Genomic DNA, 21549 nt, shown 5'->3' with positions numbered 1-21549 from the left:
ATGGGACCCACTCACCTGTAGTCAGTCACAGGGGAGCACTCACCTGTAGTCTGTCATAGGACGCACTAACCTGTAGTCGGTCACAGGGGGGCACTCACCTGTAGTCAGTCACAGGGACGCACTCACCTGTAGTCAGTCACAGGGGAACACTCACCTGTAGTCGGTCACAGGGACACACTTACCTGTAGTCAGTCACAGGGACGCACTCACCTGTAGTCAGTCACAGGGACGCACTCACCTGTAGTCGGTCACAGGGTCACATTCACCTGTAGTCGGTCACAGGGTCACACTCACCTGTAGTCGGTCACAGGGGCGCACTCACCTGTAGTCAGTCACAGGGGAACACTCACCTGTAGTCAGTCACAGGGATGCACTCACCTGTAGTCATTCACAGGGGCGCACTCACCTGTAGTCAATCACAGGGACGCACTCACCTGTAGTCGGTCACAGGGGCGCACTCACCTGTAGTCAGTCACAGGGGAGCACTCACCTGTAGTCGATCACAGGGTCACATTCACCTGTAGTCGGTCACAGGGTCACACTCACCTGTAGTCGGTCACAGGGGCGCACTCACCTGTAGTCGGTCAGAGGGGAACACTCACCTGTAGTCAGTCACAGGGATGCACTCACCTGTAGTCATTCACAGGGGCGCACTCACCTGTAGTCAGTCACAGGGGTGCACTCACCTGTAGTCTGTCACAGGGACGCACTTACCTGTAGTCTGTCACGGGACGCACTAACCTGTAGTCTGTCACGGGGCGCACTAACCTGTAGTCGGTCACAGGGGCGCAATCACCTTTAGTCGGTCACAGGGGAGCACTCACCTGTAGTTGTTCACAGGAGCGCACTCACCTGTAGTCAGTGACAGGGGCGCACTCACCTATAGTCAGTCACAGCGGTGCACTCACCTGTAGTCAGTCACAGGGACGCACTAACCTGTAGTCGGTCACAGTGGCGCAGTCACCTGTAGTTGGTCACGGGGCGCACTAACCTGTAGTAGGTCACAGGGGCGCACTCACCTGTTGTCATTCACAGGGGAGCACTCACCTGTAGTCGGTCAGAGGGGAACACTCACCTGTAGTCAGTCACAGGGATGCACTCACCTGTAGTCAGTCACAGGGGCGCACTCACCTGTAGTCAGTCACAGGGGCGCACTCACCTGTAGTCAGTCACAGGGGCGCACTCACCTGTAGTCGGTCACAGGGGCGCACTCACCTGTAGTCAGTCACAGGGGTGCACTCACCTGTCGTCGGTCACAGGGGCGCACTCACCTGTAGTCAGTCACAGGGGCGCACTCACCTGTAGTCAGTCACAGGGGAGCACTCACCTGTAGTCTGTCATGGGACGCACTAACCTGTAGTCGGTCACAGGGGGGCACTCGCCTGTAGTCAGTCACAGGGACGCACTCACCTGTAGTCAGTCACAGGGGAACACTCACCTGTAGTCGGTCACAGGGACGCACTCACCTGTAGTCAGTCACAGGGACGCACTCACCTGTAGTCAGTCACAGGGACGCACTCACCTGTAGTCGGTCACAGGGTCACATTCACCTGTAGTCGGTCACAGGGTCACACTCACCTGTAGTCGGTCACAGGGGCGCACTCACCTGTAGTCAGTCACAGGGGAACACTCACCTGTAGTCAGTCACAGGGATGCACTCACCTGTAGTCATTCACAGGGGCGCACTCACCTGTAGTCAATCACAGGGACGCACTCACCTGTAGTCGGTCACAGGGGCGCACTCACCTGTAGTCAGTCACAGGGGAGCACTCACCTGTAGTCGGTCACAGGGTCACATTCACCTGTAGTCGGTCACAGGGTCACACTCACCTGTAGTCGGTCACAGGGGCGCACTCACCTGTAGTCGGTCAGAGGGGAAAACTCACCTGTAGTCAGTCACAGGGATGCACTCACCTGTAGTCATTCACAGGGGCGCACTCACCTGTAGTCAGTCACAGGGGCGCACTCACCTGTAATCAGTCACGGGGGCGCACTCACCTGTAGTCAGTCACAGGGGCGCTCTCACCTGTAGTCGGTCACAGGGGAACACTCACCTGTTGTCAGTCACAGGGGCGCACTCACCTGTAGTCGGTCACAGGGGCACACTCACCTGTAGTCAGTCACAGGGATGCACTCACCTGTAGTCAGTCACAGGGGCGCACTCACCTGTAGTCGGTCATAGGGGCGCACTCACCTGTAGTCAGTCACAGGGGAGCACTCACCTGTAGTCGGTCACAGGGTCACATTCACCTGTAGTCAATCACAGGGACGCACTCACCTGTAGTCAGTCACAGGGGAGCACTCACCTGAAGTCAGTCAAAGGGGAACACTCACCTGTAGTCAGTCACAGGGATGCACTCACCTGTAGTCATTCACAGGGGAGCACTCACCTGTAGTCGGTCAGAGGGGAACACTCACCTGTAGTCAGTCACAGGGATGCACTCACCTGTAGTCATTCACAGGGGCGCACTCACCTGTAGTCAGTCACAGGGGCGCACTCACCTGTAGTCAGTCACAGGGGCGCACTCACCTGTAGTCGGTCAAAGGGGAACACTCACCTGTAGTCAGTCACAGGGATGCACTCACCTGTAGTCGGTCACAGGGACGCACTCACCTGTAGTCGGTCACAGGGGCGCACTCACCTGTAGTCAGTCACAGGGGAGCACTCACCTGTAGTCGGTCACAGGGTCACATTCACCTGTAGTCAGTCACAGGGTCACACTCACCTGTAGTCGGTCACAGGGGCGCACTCACCTGTAGTCGGTCAGAGGGGAACACTCACCTGTAGTCAGTCACAGGGATGCACTCACCTGTAGTCATTCACAGGGGCGCTCTCACCTGTAGTCAGTCACAGGGGCGCACTCACCTGTAGTCGGTCACAGGGACGCACTCACCTGTAGTCGGTCACAGGGCACACTTACCTGTAGTCGGTCACAGGGACGCACTCACCTGTAGTCAGTCACAGGGACGCACTCACCTGTAGTCAGTCACAGGGGCGCACTCACCTGTAGTCAGTCACAGGGGTGCACTCACCTGTAGTCAGTCACAGGGACGCACTCACCTGTAGTCAGTCACAGGCGCGCACTCACCTGTAGTCGGTCACAGGGCCGCACTCACCTGTAGTCGGTCACAGGGGCACACTCACCTGTAGTCAGTCACAGGGGCGCACTCACCTGTAGTCGGTCACAGGGACACACTCACCTGTAGTCAGTCACAGGGGCGCACTCACCTGTAGTCAGTCACAGGGGCGCACTCACCTGTAGTCAGTCACAGGGGCGCACTCACCTGTAGTCAGTCACAGGGGCGCACTCACCTGTAGTCGGTCACAGGGGTGCACATCGATGTGGAGGAACCTCAGGCGGATGGAGAAGCCCTCTTCAGCCTGGATTTGGTACTTGCAGTGGATGAGTTTAGGGTGGTATCCCGAGAAATGTGGACTGGTAATCTCCCCGGAACTTGCGGTGAACGTACCATCATTGCACTTCACTGAGGGAGGAAAATACAACACAAATTCAACACAAAGGTGATCAGCAGAACATCTAACGGGGCTTATTTTTGAGGAGGATGGAGGAGGGGATGACATCTTTACCTTATGTTATCATGTGAAACTATTAATTTTTTTACCTCCCCTTCCCAATTTTCCCTTCTGAATGTTTCACTGTTCGCATAATGTCCACATTTAATGCAGCCAGTCTAGACAATTTACCTCTGGAAAATCTCACACAAAATACAGAGCTGTCCGGAGAGTGGGAGTTGCTTCCCCAGCTCAGAGCAGTCACCTGACCCCACCCACCCCTCCCTCTGCTCCCGGTGTACTTAGCAAACCATACATCCTGCCACATTATGTACTCAATGCTCTTAAAATGCTTTTTTGTGTCAGTAATTGGGTAACAAAAAGTTTCTCAACTAATAAAGTTTGTTTTGACCCTTTGATATGTAAAGTAATATAATTTCTGAGTTGTAAATAGATGAATTTACCTAAGCAGGTCCTCTTGTCTGTATGTAGTGTGTAGCCGGGACGACAGCTGCAGGAATATCTCCCGATGTGGTTATGACAGTAATGATCGCATGCTTCCTCCTCCTCCTCAGTATTCTGCCGCTCGCATTCATTTATATCTGGAGAGGGACAAGACAGACTTTCGTGTGACACCAGCACTTCATCAGGCATAATGAAATAAATGCAAAACATATTTTTCCTGCGACCTCTCTGATGTTTCCCCTAAGAAAAGCGATAGTGCTGCGATGCAATAGCATTTTTATTTCCTTTACCGCAATTTTGCCACAATTTCCGTGCGATCCGACTAGTGTTCTGCACAATTGTGGAGCAAAAATGAAGGAAATGTAATTTGACAAATTGCTAAAGAATGGCACAGTCCCGCGATTGCTATACGATTCTTGCATTCCTTTACTTTATAGAAGTTCAAGCGCAAGAAAAATTCAGCAGGGCCGCCATTTGCGATCAGAAAAAAATCGAGTCACAAAGGCATCGCACAAATGGAAACGTTCAGGCTGGTGTCCATCAGTTTTAACAGCACCTAACAATTTACAATTTCCAAGTGATTGAAATTGAAACGCAACTGCCGCTAATGGGAAACATCTGAGGGGGTTAAACTTTGTACTGAAAGCAACTTGTCAGGCTCTTAACTCAGGAAAAGTATATTTCCTGCCTTTTCTTATTAATCCAGTTACAGGAAATCAATATTTGTTAACCACCCCGGCGTTCTGATTAAATCGCCAGGGTGGCTGCGGGAGGGTTTTTTTTAAATAAAAAAAAAACTATTTCATGCAGCCAACTGAAAGTTGGCTGCATGAAAGCCCACTAGAGGGCGCTCCGGAGGCGATCTTCCGATCGCCTCCGGCGCCCAGAATAAACAAGGAAGGCCGCAATGAGCGGCCTTCCTTGTTTTGCTTATATCGTCGCCATAGCGACGAGCGGAGTGACGTCATCGACGTCAGCCGACGTCCTGACGTCAGCCGCCTCCGATCCAGCCCTTAGCGCTGGCCGGAACTTTTTGTTCCGGCTACGCTGGGCTCAGGCGGCTGGGGGGACCCTCTTTCGCCGCTGCTCGCGGCGAATCGCCGCAGAGCGGCGGCGATCAGGCAGCACACGCGGCTGGCAAAGTGCCGGCTGCGTGTGCTGCTTTTTATTTCATTAAAATCGGCCCAGCAGGGCCTGAGCGGCAGCCGCTGGCGGTGTTGGACGAGCTGAGCTCGTCCAGACCGCTCAGCTGGTTAAAGGAATTAGAATCAATTACATAAAGCATTGCGATTAAAACTCCCATTTCCCCAATTCCTTATGTTACATATAGTTATCCTGCCTGCCTTTATCACAAAGTGAGAACAATGGTGTAAAAAATGGTGTAAGGAAATAAAAAAAAAAACATCATAATTATCCCCCCATCTTATTATGATAAAATGGCAGTATACTACTCAGAGATGAGTCACTGCAGTTGTTACTTACCCGGGGCTTCCTCCATCCCCATAAGCATGGATGTGTCCCTCGCCTCCCTCCTCAGCGCCGGCGTTCTCCTGCAGTCAGCCCCCGGTAAGCGGCTCAGCCTGACTGATTCCGACTGACGTCAGCCGGGGCCTACTGCGCTTGCACAGGAGAGGGGAGGTCCGCGCATGCGCAGAAGGTCCACTGCTGATGTCACTGAGACGCTTCCCGGGGCTCACCGCGGCTGAACGGGACATAGCAGAAGGGCGGCGAGGGACACAGCCATGCTTATGGGGCTGGAGGAAGCCCCGGGGAAGTAAAACAAACTGTAGTGAGACTCATCTCTGAGTCACTTTAAGGTGTCCATACATTTATCGATGATGGGCAGATTTGACCAAGAAACAGATCTCTCTCTAATGTAATTTGATCGTAGAGAGATCAGCAGGCTGATTCCTGATCGATTTTAGCATGAAATCTTGCGGTGTTTGGCCTAGTGGTGCCACCTAGGCGCCTCTCTGCTGTCCCCCTAGTGTAAACTGTGGGCACTACACTATGTTGGGAGGAGGGGCACTACACTACATTACAGGGTGCTACACTAGAGGGGACAGCGTCGGGGATTCCATTGCGTTCATTGCTCTTCCTGTAGTGCTGTTACCACCACGCACCCAATCGAGCACGTCTGCCCTACATCTTGCAACATTTTGGTCTGAAATTGGGCACATCGTCGATCAGGCATGCTCTTAGTGACATCGGTTTTTATTCAGTTCGATTATAATAATTAAATCCTATGGCCTTTTAGGCACTTTTTATAAACAGATATTCGTTTCTTTCCACATCGCCAAAATAACCCATGCCAACCCTACGAATAGTTTAACCTTAACTAAGTTCACTCCTGGCAGCTGGCTGATGGTGTAATGGTTAAGGGCTCTGCCTCTGACACAGGAGACCAGGGTTCGAATCTCGGCTCTGCCTGTTCAGTAAGCCAGCACTAATTCAGTAGGAGACCTTTGGCAAGTCTCCCTTACACTGCTACTGCCAATAGAGCGCGCCCTAGTGGCTGCTGCTCTGCTCTGGCGCTTTGAGTCCGCAAGGAGAAAAGCGCAATATAAATGTTATTTGTCTTGTCTTGTCTGTCTAAATGACGTCTTGTATGCTAACCTTACCTTCAGCCACGTAGAAGGCCTCAAAGCCCCCATATCTCCTCTTGTTCAGATAGTCACTATGGAAGGTCACCGACATCTTGTTGTCCAGGGAGTAGAAGCTCGTGTCTCCTGGAGTTATGGACTTCCTGCCACACAGCGAGGCCACCTCCTTTTCCCGAGACGTGAGCTGTGAGGACACATGGCCAACACTGGCAACTACATACATGTAACAGAGAACACAGGTCCGTGTCTGGAAATGGACTATTTAATGCATTGAATACAACTGGCTCGGTGGCTCCTGCTTGTGGAACTGTGGGTGGGGTTAAGAATTACTTATATCTGATTTCCTCAGAACAGAGCTTTATACCTTCTAAGGGCCGGTTCACAAGGCTTCTGTTGGCCAACCAAGCAGGAAAATGGCATCAGTTCCCGTCATTCTATCATTGCATTTTGAGCCCCATGGGGGGTATGGACCCGCCAAACAGGACAACACTTGCACTGTCCAAGAAATTTTGTTTGACCCCAATGTTCACCCAGCGTTGGCTGGAAATTAACGGCAAATGCATTGCGGGCATTGGTCGATCCTGGCCATAAACTACATCCCCAATTGATGGCAGACGCCTATGTAAACCAAGTTTAAAAGTATGTACACACGTGCAACTTAATGCACGACCAAGTGCACAACTTGTTGTTTGCGCAACTTGTTGTTTGTACGACCAATGCGTACACATGAGCTGACCAACTAAACTACCAAATTATTTAAATACTGCGCACGCACCATACTACACTTGCACAGCGACAGTCCATCAGTGATTACCACAAGCCACACCTGCAGCACATGCACAGTGGCAGCCCATCAGTGATTACCACAAGCCACACCTGCAGCACATGCACAGCGGCAGTCCATCAGTGATTACCACAAGCCACACCTGCAGCACATGCACAGCGGCAGCCCATCAGTGATTACCACAAGCCACAACTGCAGCACATGCACAGCGGCAGCCCATCAGTGATTACCACAAGCCACAGCTGCAGCACATGCACAGCGGCAGCTCATCAGTGATTACCACAAGCCACAACTGCAGCACATGCACAGCGGCAGCCCATCAGTGATTACCACAAGCCACAACTGCAGCACATGCACAGCGGCAGCCCATCAGTGATTGCCACAAGCCACACCTGGAGCACATGCACAGCGGCAGTCCATCAGTGATTACCACAAGCCACAACTGCAGCACATGCACAGCCGCAGCCCATCAGTGATTGCCACAAGCCACAACTGCAGCACATGCACAGCGGCAGTCCATCAGTGATTACCACAAGCCACACCTGCAGCACATGCACAGCGGCAGTCCATCAGTGATTGCCACAAGCCACACCTGCAGCATATGCACAGCGGCAGCCCATCAGTGATTACCACAAGCAACACCTGCAGCACATGCACAGCGGCAGCCCATCAGTGATTGCCACAAGCCACACCTGCAGCACATGCACAGCGGCAGCCCATCAGTGATTACCACAAGCCACAACTGCAGCACATGCACAGCGACAGTCCATCAGTGATTACCACAAGCCACAACTGCAGCACATGCACAGCCGCAGCCCATCAGTGATTACCACAAGCCACACCTGCAGCACATGCACAGCGGCAGCCCATCAGTGATTACCACAAGCCACAACTGCAGCACATGCACAGCGACAGTCCATCAGTGATTACCACAAGCCACACCTGCAGCACATGCACAGCCGCAGCCCATCAGTGATTACCACAAGCCACAACTGCAGCACATGCACAGCGGCAGCCCATCAGTGATTGCCACAAGCCACACCTGCAGCACATGCACAGCGGCAGCCCATCAGTGATTACCACAAGCCACAACTGCAGCACATGCACAGCGACAGTCCATCAGTGATTACCACAAGCCACAACTGCAGCACATGCACAGCGGCAGCCCATCAGTGATTACCACAAGCCACAGCTGCAGCACATGCACAGCGGCAGCTCATCAGTGATTACCACAAGCCACAACTGCAGCACATGCACAGCGGCAGCCCATCAGTGATTACCACAAGCCACAACTGCAGCACATGCACAGCGGCAGCCCATCAGTGATTGCCACAAGCCACACCTGGAGCACATGCACAGCGGCAGTCCATCAGTGATTACCACAAGCCACAACTGCAGCACATGCACAGCCGCAGCCCATCAGTGATTGCCACAAGCCACAACTGCAGCACATGCACAGCGGCAGTCCATCAGTGATTACCACAAGCCACACCTGCAGCACATGCACAGCGGCAGTCCATCAGTGATTGCCACAAGCCACACCTGCAGCACATGCACAGCGGCAGTCCATCAGCGATTGCCACAAGCCACACCTGCAGCATATGCACAGCGGCAGCCCATCAGTGATTACCACAAGCAACACCTGCAGCACATGCACAGTGGCAGCCCATCAGTGATTGCCACAAGCCACACCTGCAGCACATGCACAGCGGCAGCCCATCAGTGATTACCACAAGCCACAACTGCAGCACATGCACAGCGACAGTCCATCAGTGATTACCACAAGCCACAACTGCAGCACATGCACAGCCGCAGCCCATCAGTGATTACCACAAGCCACACCTGCAGCACATGCACAGCGGCAGCCCATCAGTGATTACCACAAGCCACAACTGCAGCACATGCACAGCGACAGTCCATCAGTGATTACCACAAGCCACACCTGCAGCACATGCACAGCCGCAGCCCATCAGTGATTACCACAAGCCACAACTGCAGCACATGCACAGCGGCAGCCCATCAGTGATTGCCACAAGCCACACCTGCAGCACATGCACAGCGGCAGCCCATCAGTGATTACCACAAGCCACAACTGCAGCACATGCACAGCGACAGTCCATCAGTGATTACCACAAGCCACAACTGCAGCACATGCACAGCGACAGTCCATCAGTGATTACCACAAGCCACAACTGCAGCACATGCACAGCGGCAGTCCATCAGTGATTACCACAAACCACAACTGCAGCACATGGACAGCGGCAGTCCATCAGTGATTGCCACAAGCCACAACTGCAGCACATGCACAGCGGCAGTCCATCAGTGATTGCCACAAGCCACAACTGCAGCACATGCACAACGGCAGTCCATCAGTGATTACCACAAGCCACAACTGCAGCACACGCACAGCAGCAGTCCATCAGTGATTACCACAAGCCACACCTGCAGCACATGGACAGCGGCAGTCCATCAGTGATTGCCACAAGCCACACCTGCAGCACATGCACAGCGGCAGCCCATCAGTGATTACCACAAGCCACAACTGCAGCACATGCACAGCCGCAGTCCATCAGTGATTACCACAAGCCACAACTGCAGCACATGCACAGCGGCAGCCCATCAGTGATTGCCACAAGCCACACCTGCAGCACATGCACAACGGCAGTCCATCAGTGATTACCACAAGCCACAACTGCAGCACACGCACAGCAGCAGTCCATCAGTGATTACCACAAGCCACAACTGCAGCACATGCACAGCGGCAGCCCATCACTGATCACCACAAGCCACACCTGCAGCACATGCATAGCAGCAGTCCATCAGTGATTACCACAAGCCACACCTGCAGCACATGCACAGCGGCAGTCCATCAGTGATTACCACAAACCACAACTGCAGCACATGGACAGCGGCAGTCCATCAGTGATTGCCACAAGCCACAACTGCAGCACACGCACAGCAGCAGTCCATCAGTGATTACCACAAGCCACACCTGCAGCACATGGACAGCGGCAGTCCATCAGTGATTGCCACAAGCCACACCTGCAGCACATGCACAGCGGCAGCCCATCAGTGATTACCACAAGCCACAACTGCAGCACATGCACAGCCGCAGTCCATCAGTGATTACCACAAGCCACAACTGCAGCACATGCACAGCGGCAGCCCATCAGTGATTGCCACAAGCCACACCTGCAGCACATGCACAACGGCAGTCCATCAGTGATTACCACAAGCCACAACTGCAGCACACGCACAGCAGCAGTCCATCAGTGATTACCACAAGCCACAACTGCAGCACATGCACAGCGGCAGCCCATCACTGATCACCACAAGCCACACCTGCAGCACATGCATAGCAGCAGTCCATCAGTGATTACCACAAGCCACACCTGCAGCACATGCACAGCGGCAGTCCATCAGTGATTACCACAAACCACAACTGCAGCACATGGACAGCGGCAGTCCATCAGTGATTGCCACAAGCCACAACTGCAGCACATGCACAGCGGCAGTCCATCAGTGATTGCCACAAGCCACAACTGCAGCACATGCACAGCGGCAGTCCATCAGTGATTGCCACAAGCCACACCTGCAGCACATGCACAGCAGCAGTCCATCAGTGATTGCCACAAGCCACAACTGCAGCACATGCACAGCTGCAGTCCATCAGTGATTGCCACAAGCCACAACTGCAGCACATGCACAACGGCAGTCCATCAGTGATTACCACAAGCCACAACTGCAGCACATGCACAGCGGCAGTCCATCAGTGATTACCACAAGCCACACCTGCAGCACATGCACAGCGGCAGCCCATCAGTGATTACCACAAGTCACACCTGCAGCATATGCACAGCGGCAGTCCATCAGTGATTACCACAAGCCACACCTGCAGCACATGCACAGCGGCAGCCCATCAGTGATTACCACAAGCCACAACTGCAGCACATGCACAGCGGCAGTCCATCAGTGATTACCACAAGCCACACCTGCAGCACATGCACAGCAGCAGCCCATCAGTGATTACCACAAGCCACACCTGCAGCATATGCACAGCGGCAGTCCATCAGTGATTACCACAAGCCACAACTGCAGCACATGCACAGCGGCAGCCCATCACTGATCACCACAAGCCACACCTGCAGCACACGCACAGCAGCAGTCCATCAGTGATTGCCACAAGCCACACCTGCAGCACATGCACAGCCGCAGCCCATCAGTGATTGCCACAAGCCACACCTGCAACACATGCACAGCGGCAGTCCATCAGTGATTGCCACAAGCCACACCTGCAGCACATGCACAGCCGCAGCCCATCAGTGATTGCCACAAGCCACACCTGCAGCACATGCACAGCGGCAGTCCATCAGTGATTACCACAAGCCACACCTGCAGCATATGCACAGCGGCAGTCCATCAGTGATTACCACAATCCAGAGCTGCAGCACATGCACAGCCGCAGCCCATCAGTGATTACCACAAGCCACACCTGCAGCACATGCACAGCGGCAGCCCATCAGTGATTGCCACCAGCCACACCTGCAGCACATGCACAGCGGCAGTCCATCAGTGATTGCCACAAGCCACACCTGCAGCACATGCACAGCCGCAGCCCATCAGTGATTGCCACCAGCCACACCTGCAGCACATGCACAGCAGCAGTCCATCAGTGATTGCCACAAGCCACAACTGCAGCACATGCACAGCGGCAGCCCATCACTGATCACCACAAGCCACACCTGCAGCACACGCACAGCAGCAGTCCATCAGTGATTGCCACAGGCCACAACTGCAGCACATGCACAGCAGCAGTCCATCAGTGATTACCACAAGCCACAACTGCAACACATGCACAGCCGCAGCCCATCAGTGATTGCCACAAGCCACACCTGCAACACATGCAAAGCGGCAGTCCATCAGTGATTGCCACAAGCCACACCTGCAGCACATGCACAGCCGCAGCCCATCAGTGATTGCCACAAGCCACACCTGCAGCACATGCACAGCGGCAGTCCATCAGTGATTGCCACAAGCCACACCTGCAGCACATGCACAGCCGCAGCCCATCAGTGATTACCACAAGCCACACCTGCAGCACATGCACAGCGGCAGCCCATCAGTGATTGCCACCAGCCACACCTGCAGCACATGCACAGCAGCAGTCCATCAGTGATTGCCACAAGCCACACCTGCAGCACATGCACAGCCGCAGCCCATCAGTGATTGCCACAAGCCACACCTGCAGCACATGCACAGCCGCAGCCCATCAGTGATTGCCACAAGCCACACCTGCAGCACATGCACAGCCGCAGCCCATCAGTGATTGCCACAAGCCACACCTGCAGCACATGCACAGCGGCAGTCCATCAGTGATTACCACAAGCCACACCTGCAGCATAGGCACAGCGGCAGCCCATCAGTGATTACCACAAGCCACACCTGCAGCACATGCACACAGCGGCAGTCCATCAGTGATTACCACAAGCCACACCTGCAGCACATGCACAGCAGCAGCCCATCAGTGATTACCACAAGCCAAAACTGCAGCACATGCACAGCGGCAGTCCATCAGTGATTACCACAAGCCACAACTGCAGCACATGCACAGCGGCAGTCCATCAGTGATTACCACAAGCCACACCTGCAGCACATGCACAGCGGCAGCCCATTAGTGATTGCCAAAATCCAGAGCTGCAGCACATGCACAGTGGCACCCCCTGCACTGCACCCCCTCTGATGTTAGTTGATGTCATACCTTGACGTAATCATAATCGCACAGGTAAGACAACTCCAAGTGGAAGTGTGTGAAGTAGATCTTGATGCGATATCCTTCAGGAACTTGGATTTTCCAGGTCAGGGTCTGGTCGTTGAGGTACGGCTTTGGGTAACCCGGAGAGGAAATCCTTCCATACATCTCAGTCAGAACTCTGCAGTCACCACACGGCAGAAGCCAGGTGATGATGGACAGAAGGAAGCAGAACCTACACAATGAAAATGTTTGAGAAGTTGATTTATATTCATTGTTATATTTAAAATATTAAAGTAAAAGAACTCCAACATGTTGAAGTACAAGGGTTACTGTTTCTGAATGGGCTGAAAATATCAGGAGCAGTCACGGAATGGAGATTAGGCCAGCAAAGGAGTGGTGGCAGATTTCTACGCATAGAAGCAGAGGTAAGTATCAACCGGAACGGTCCAAAACATTGCTTCATCCATTCACCATCAGACTGCTGACTTGGCTGGAGAAATATTAGTTAGATGTTTGGTTGATACACTCTGAGGTGAACATTGGGTGAAGTATTACGCTTAGCATTAGCTGACATCTTCCGTTACACAGTGCATTGTAGTGTCTGCTGCTGGGTAATTTACTGTCCCATCAACATAACTCAACACGCAGCCATTAATGTCTAAACTGCTGGCAACAAAAGTGAGTACACCCCATAAGTGAAGAATGGCAAAGTTCTGTGTGTGAATATTCTGTGTGCCACCATTATTTCTCAGCACTGCCTTATCTTTCTTGGGCATGGAGGTCACTAGAGCGTCACAGGTTGCCAGTAGATCCCTCTTCCCCTCCTCCATGATGAAGCTGGCTGATGTTAGAGACCTTGCGCTCCTCCACCTTCCATATGAGGAACCCCCACAGATGCTCAATAGGGTTTAGGTCTGGACACATGCTTGGCCAGTCCAGCACCTTTACAATCAGTTTCTGTAGCAAGCATCAGTTCAATTGGTGGTGTGCTTGGTTTTATTCTTACTGAGTGTCCCATCCACATATCCGATGTCATTTCATGAAATTCTATGTTGATAGGTTTCCCTGAACAAAGAAAGTTGTGGACAGGAGAGCCAGGACACCAAAGCTGCAGGTATGAACATGCCTGATACGAATAAGGTTATAAGCACCCCTAAGATCTAATTTAGAGAATATCTTAGCCCTTACAACCTGATGGAACAAATCGTCAATCAAGGGTAACGGATAACTATTTTTTACAGTAACCTTAGTCAACCCTCTATAATCAATACTAGGGGCTTGATTCACAAAGCGATGCTAACTGTTAGCACACTTGTGAAAAGCCCCTCTTCACACCTAAACTCAGTTTAGGCGTGTTAAAAACAACTCGCGCGCAAAGTCCCCGCATGCAAAACTTTGCGCGGTGCGGTGGGTGCGAAACGTCGCACCGTGATGCGACCTTAACATCGCACTATGCGACGTTAAAGGGGTTCTGTGGGGATTTCTGAAGATAAAAACTGCCACTTACCTTGGGCTTCTATGAGCCCCATGCAGCGGTAATGTCCCACGACGTCCTCCTCCCATCTGCTGTTCCCCACAGCCGGCACCGGGCTATTATTCGTCTGACATACAGACAAATAATGCGCGTTGCCGTGCCTCCGCTCGCGTCATCTGAGGCTTACTGCGCAGGCGCAGTACAACAGAGCCTTGTACTGCGCCTGTGCAGTAAGCTTCCGATGACGCAGGCGGAAGCGAGCGGGTGCACGGCCACTCTAGCGCAGTCGCAGTTGGATCCCATGCCGCTTAGACCGGGGCCGGCGGCGGAGAACGGCAGATGGGAGGAGGACAGCTTGGGACATTACCGCTGCACAGGGCTGATATAAGCCCAAGGTAAGTGTCCGTTTTTTTCTTCCACAATCCCCCACAGAACTCCTTTAAGGTCGCACCCCATGTGACCTTATAGGCGCATCAGGTGCGCCGTTTTCGTCACATCGCAGTACAACATTTCGCGCGCACCGTGTTGTGCTTTGCGCCCGATCTGATTGTCAAATCGGGTAACAGTAAATTCGGGCGCCTGAGGCAAGTGGACAAATCGGGCGCCGCCATTCACTCCCATAATAAATATCGTTTAATGGGCGCCCGACAGGAAAAAAGGGCGCCGGAGAAAAATAACGTTTTATAAGCGGCGCTCGGAGACTTTTACTGTTTTATAACTGCTTCTCATGATTACACATTATTTTATGATTTATAATTTTTTAAACATTATTTTTAAACGAAAAACAGTACAATCTTTTTTAAAACATTATTTTTAAACGAAAAACAGCACAATATTTTTTTCACACGTTAGTAATGCTTATCACAGGGGGGTCTTAGGTTTAGGCACCACCAGGGGGGTCTTAGGTTTAGGCACCAACAGGGGGGTCTTAGGTTTAGGCACCAACAGGGGGGTCTTAGGTTTAGGCACCACCAGGGGGGTCTTAGGTTTAGGCACCAACAGGGGGGTCTTAGGTTTAGGCACCACCAGGGGAGTCTTAGGTTTAGGCACCATCAGGGGTGTCTTAGGTTTAGGCACCACCAGGGGGGTCTTAGGTTTAGGCACCAACAGGGGGGTCTTAGGTTTAGGCACCACCACGGAAAGTCTTAGGTTTAGGCACCATCAGGGGAGTCTTAGGTTTAGGCACCACCAGGGGGGTCTTAGGTTTAGGCACCAACACGGGGGTCTAGGGGTTAGGGGTAGGTACAGGGAGGGTTACTTACTATTTTTTTTTAAACGTTATTATGCGTTTCACTTTTTAAACGGAAGATTAACGTTTTCACAATTGCCAATTTCATGCACATTATTTAATGATTTATAACTTTATAAAACATTATTTTTAAACGAAATATAGTACATTATATTTTTAAACGTTATCCATGTTTATCGTTTAAAACCCCGCGCCCTTTTTTCCCAGCGCCCCTTTTTAACGTACGCGTCAAAACGGTGCTAACCTAGTTAGCACCCTACTTATCACGCCCAAAGTCTTTAGGCATGCTAACCAGGTTAGCACCGCTTTGTGAATCAAGCCCAAGGTCTTAGACACCCATCTTTTTTCTCTACAAAAAAGAATCCTGCACCAGCTGGTGAGGAAGAGGTTCTGATGAACCCCTTCTGTAGATTTTCCTGGATATACTCCCTCATGGCCTGTTCCTCTGGCCTGGTCAGATTGTACAGCCGACCATGAGGAGGCATACTATCAGATAGGAGCTCAATAGCGCAATCTTATGATCTATGAGGAGGTAACACATCAGCTGCTTTTGGCAAAAACACATCTGCAAATTCTTGATAAACATGAGGTAATCTTTGTTCAATGAGTTAGCACAACTTTTTGTAAACATTCATTTTTACACTGAATGGACCAGCTAATCAGCTGACCAGATTGCCAATCAAACACTGGGTTATGTTTTCTTAACCATGGTAACCCAAGGATGATTGGATAAGAAAGTAATTTCAAACAATAAAACTTGAAAAAATTACTTCAAAAATGCAAAACCCCAACCTGCAAGGTGACTTCATTTGTTTATCTTAACCTTTGATCCTGCTGTAATATGGTGTCATCAACCTCAGTGATGCGTATCGATTCAGACACTGCAGTAGTCTGAATGGATATCGTTTCCGCTAGGGAAATGTACATGGAATTGCCTATTGCCCCACAATCGATTAAGGCCTGGCATTATACACAATTTCATCTTTAATCATGGAAACTGGTAGCATGATAAGATTATTTTCTGAATAGAAACTTTGGTTGCTTAAAGAGACTCTGAAGCGAGAATAAATCTCGCTTCAGACCTCATAGTCAGCAGGGGTATGTGTGCCCCTGCTAAACCGCCGCTATCCCGCGGCTTAACGGGGGTCCCTTACCCCCCGAAATCCCCTCCGTGCAGCGGGGGATCTCTTCCTGATTGAGGCAGGGCTAACCGCCGCAGCCCTGCCCCACGCGTGTCTGTCAGCCCGTATCTCCGCCTCTCCCCCGCCCCTCTCAGTCTTCCTTCACTGAGAGGGGCGGGAGAGAGGCGGCGATGCGCCGCTGATAGACGCGACTGGAGGCAGGGCTGCAGCCGTTAGCCCTGCCTCTAGGAGCAGCAAAATCTACGACCAATTTGGTCGTTGATTTTGTGGGGGAGGGTTTGGGGGTGAAGGGACCCCCGTTTAGCCGCGGGATAGCAGCGTTTTAGCAGGGGCACACGTGCCCCTGCTAACTATGAGCTCTAAAGCAAGAATTATTCTCGCTTCAGTGTCTCTTTAACTGGATTCTCTCCACCCCAGATAAGCATTGGAGTTTTCCGACTTCTTAATTTTGTTTGGGCGAGATTAAACAACATGTCCAGGTTCTCCACAATAGATAGAAACATAACCTTGCAATTTTTCTCTGGTTTCTCTCAGCCAAGGAGAGCTTTGAGATCCCTAACTGCATAGGTTTCTCAGTAGTGGTTGTAACGTTATTATTAGTGGAAGGAACGATTGCAGGGACAGATATGTGAGACTGTTCCAACTTCCTGACGACGTTGTCTGACTCGCCTGTTAACCCGGATTGCCAAGATAATAGCTTCTTCAAGGGAGGAAGGTACTGGATGACTGACAAGAATATCATTAACAGTATCAGATAGTCCAAACAGAAATTGGTCCGTGAGAGCAGAATCATTCCAATTAGTTGAGACTGCCCATCGCCTGAATTCTGTTGCATATTCTTCCACAGTGCGACGACCCTGTCACAGATTCCTTAATTTCTGTACTGCAGTAGAGGTAACATCAGGATCTGACTACAATACAGCCATGGCTTTAAACAAGTTATCCACTGAGGTCAAGGCGTCATGCTCAGAGGGTAGGCCATAGCAGGGACAGGACAAAAAAAATGCTCACCCCAGTACAGATAACAAATTTGCCCTCAGTATTAGGAATCCCCTAACCCTAGACCCTCCCTCTCAGTAATAGCCAGATGTGCCCCGCCCCTAGAATAAGGTAGACCCCACACCACACCACCAATAAAAGCCAGTTGTGCTTCCAGAATAAAGTAGCCACCCCCCACCTAAGTAATAGCCAGATATGCCCCCAGAATAATGTAGCATTCTCCCTTCTATACCCCAATAGCCTGACATGTCCCCAAAATGAGATAGCCTCCCCTCCCCCATTAAAAGCTGGATGTGCTTCCAGAGTAAGGTGACCTCCACCCCAGTAAATATCAGACCCCGTCCAGTAATAGCTACACATGCCCTCAGAATAGGCTAGCACCTGCCCCAGAGTAAGGTAGCACCCCCCAGTAATAGCCAGACCTGCCCCAGAGTAAGCTAGCACCCCCCAGTAATAGCCAGACCTGCCCCAGAGTAAGCTAGCACCCCCCAGTAATAGCCAGACCTGCCCCAGAGTAAGGTAGCACCCCACAATAGACCCTCACAGGACCTGCAGATCTGTCCTCATGCACAGAAATAGTGATAATTATTATATATAATATAGAAAGAATTATATATTAGTTTCCCCCTCTAAGCTAAACTCTGAGCAGATGATTAGAACACTGAAATTCCTGTGTAACCCCAATCCATAAGTAGACACTTCAATGTATGGCACAAGCATTTGTTGGTATTGCCTCTGATCGCTTGTACTGTATACTGTGCAGTGGTGGCGCCAGGGGGGTGCTTTGGGGTGCTGAAGCACTCCCTAAAATTCTCCAAGCACCCCTAAAGCACCCCCCCGCGTGAACTGACTATTAGACGCCGTGTCAGTTCACCAGCAGCAGCAGCCCGCAGCAGAGCAGCAGCAGAGCAGGGCTACGGTAAAATGGCATCCGAAGCCTTGCTCTGGAGACTTCGAGTCTGTAGTGCAGGGCTTCAGGCGCCATTTTCCCACAGCCCTGCTCTCAGTGCGGGAGTTTCAGTTGCTGGCTGGCAGAGGATCATGGGAGCTGTGCACCGGATGGAGGCCGGGACAGGAGGTCTTCTGCAGGTGTTTGTTTGTTTTTGTTTTTTATTTATTAGCAGGTGTATTTTCTGGTCAAGTCTGCCACATGATTGTGTTTTCTGGTCAAATCTGCCACATGATTGAAGTGTTTTCTGGTCAAGTCTGCCACATGATTGCACATATTTTCTGGTCAAATCTGCCGACATGATTGAACATATTTTCTGGTCAACTCTGCCACATGATTGAACATATTTTCTGGTCAAATCTGCCACATGATTGAACGTGTTTTCTGATCAAATCTGCCACATGATTGAACGTGTTTTCTGGTCAAATCTGCCACATGACTGAACGTGTTTTCTGGTCAAATCTGCCACATGATTGAACATATTTTCTGGTCAAATCTGCCGACATGACTGAACTATTTTCTGGTCAAATCTGCCACATGATTGAACGTGTTTTCTGGTCAAATCTGCCACATGACTGAACGTATTTTCTGGTCCAATCTGCCACATGATTGTAGTGCTGCTCGGATACCCCTTTTCAAAATCCGGATCCGATTCGGATCTGGATACCCAGATATCCGATTCGGGTCGGATATCCAAGTTCAACATTTTCCGATCCGAATAGGATATCCGACCTCAGTATCCGGTGGATTCGGATATCCGGATAGAAAACCAGAAGTGCCCTTTAAATTGCTTTAAAAACCTTTTTTAGGGTATATGAGGCATGTAGCATCATTATTTTGTAAAAGGGAAACACTAATTGATGATGTGGGGACTTTAACCCCCCACACACAAAAAAATGGCTGCCAATTAACATCAGGCCTAAGTTCCAGACAGCGGTCGTGCAGCCCACATTGTGTCCAAAGTCCAACCGCACAACTGGGACATGGCAGTTTTCAGACAAAAAATTACGCAGCAATTGTTTGTGTTTTGTCTCTTAAAGCGGACCCAAACCAAACCTTTTTTTACTTCAGAATATTTAGTTGCACCACTCTGACACATACAAATATAAACACTCCTTCAAGCCTATGAGCATTTCAGTGCATGCTTCTCACCCTTCTCTTTCCATAACTAGGGTTATACAGGTGGCAGCCATTAGCAATTCCTCCATTGCCGGACACCTCCTACTCCACCAGTCTGTCGGATTCTGTCCCAGCAATATGAAAGGAAGGGGAGGGGTTCCTCCAATACATGTAAAATACTTTATATTTGTCATCATGCAGCTGAAAAAAGGCTGCTATTTATTATTATAATTTAGAAATTAGATTTCATTTCTGAAATCTTGTATTTTTAATTTGGGTCCACTTTAAATATAGGTGGTATCAGTGGCCTGTAGCACCCTGGCCTGGCGGTGGGAGCTGCACAGGCAGCAGGAGCAGGGCAATGCAGCAGCAGCAGGTGTAACGTCTGCCAGGAGCATGCTGGACATGGCACGTGGCAATTGGCACGTGTCACTTGGCACGTGGCACTTGGCATGTGGCATTTGGCACGTGTCACGTGGCACTTGTCCAGCTGCCCCCTGCTGTGTGTCCAGCTGTCCCCTGCTGTGTGTCCAGCTGCCCCTGCTGTGTCTGTGTGTCCAGCTGCCCCCTGCTGTGTGTTCAGCTGCACCCTGCTATGTGTCCAGCTGGCCTCTGATGTGTGTCCAGCTGTCCCCTGCTGTGTGTCTGCCTACACAGCAGGGGGCAGCTGGACAGGGGGCAGCTGGACACACAGCAGGGGGAAGCTGGACAGACAGCAGGGGACAGCTGAACACACAGCAGGGGACAGCTGGACAGGGGGCAGCTGAACACACAGCAGGGGACAGCTGGACACACAGCAGGGGGCAGCTGGACACACAGCAGGGGGAAGCTGGACAGACAGCAGGGGACAGCTGAGCACACACACACAGTGGTGAAGGGTAAATCGCAGGACTAGTGGAATTCTTACCTCATGTTGAGCGTTATCCGTACGCCTCTATTCTGCTTTGTGTTTCCTGTCAGTCTATTCTCAGTGGGACTCTGCAGGACACTGACCAGGTCAGGTTTGCTTTATTTGGATGTGAGTTCTGTGTTTACCTGCATACCTGTGATGTAAATTCCCAACAGTCTATGCGGGTTCAATATCCACTTTTTAAAGGTATACTCCCCTTCAAATTAAAAACAGGCTGCGAAAACAGAGAAAGGCAGTTTATCTTCCAATTTCCATTCACTTGTTGGGTTTTTGGATTTTTAACTATGACTAAGGGCAGATTGTAGGCCTGACACGCGTCAGTTGATCCTGTGGTTTCTTTACACTTGTCATGTGGAGTTTAAATAAAGAATACCAATGTTTTGTTCAGCCACTGCCTGGCTTGCGGATCCTTTTCCTTACACATTTGTTGGTTGAGGTGGTTCTCTGCTGTCTGCACAATGCAAGTGTCTCCATTATTTGAATACAAGTTATTTGACTATATTATAAGATAAAATGAAGACCTTTATACTGGCATAAGGTGGGGAGACACAGACGCCTGTCTTGCATGCAGCAATGTGTACCAGGGCCT

General features: G+C 51.1%; 1 protein-coding gene across 2 annotated transcripts in view; it reads right to left on the bottom strand.

Moving 5' to 3' along the window:
* The window catches only part of LOC137520630 (mannan-binding lectin serine protease 2-like), a 60703-nt gene extending 39664 nt beyond the window's left edge, over positions 1 to 21039 (bottom strand). For both annotated transcript variants that reach the window (XM_068238768.1, XM_068238769.1), the window contains exons 1-5: positions 20958 to 21039; positions 13125 to 13350; positions 6601 to 6766; positions 3979 to 4116; positions 3314 to 3486 (exon numbers count right to left, since the gene is read on the bottom strand). In XM_068238768.1, coding sequence (XP_068094869.1) covers positions 3314 to 3486; positions 3979 to 4116; positions 6601 to 6766; positions 13125 to 13350; positions 20958 to 20962 — 708 coding nt within the window. In that variant the 5' untranslated portion in view covers positions 20963 to 21039. The remainder of the gene's footprint in view (positions 1 to 3313; positions 3487 to 3978; positions 4117 to 6600; positions 6767 to 13124; positions 13351 to 20957) is intronic.
* Between the last annotated feature and the right edge of the window lie 510 nt (positions 21040 to 21549).

This window comes from Hyperolius riggenbachi, chromosome 6 (assembly GCF_040937935.1).
Source record: "Hyperolius riggenbachi isolate aHypRig1 chromosome 6, aHypRig1.pri, whole genome shotgun sequence".
NCBI lineage: Eukaryota > Metazoa > Chordata > Amphibia > Anura > Hyperoliidae > Hyperolius > Hyperolius riggenbachi.
The sequence above is the reverse complement of the archived record's forward strand: the minus strand, read 5'-3'. Positions and strand labels throughout refer to the sequence as shown.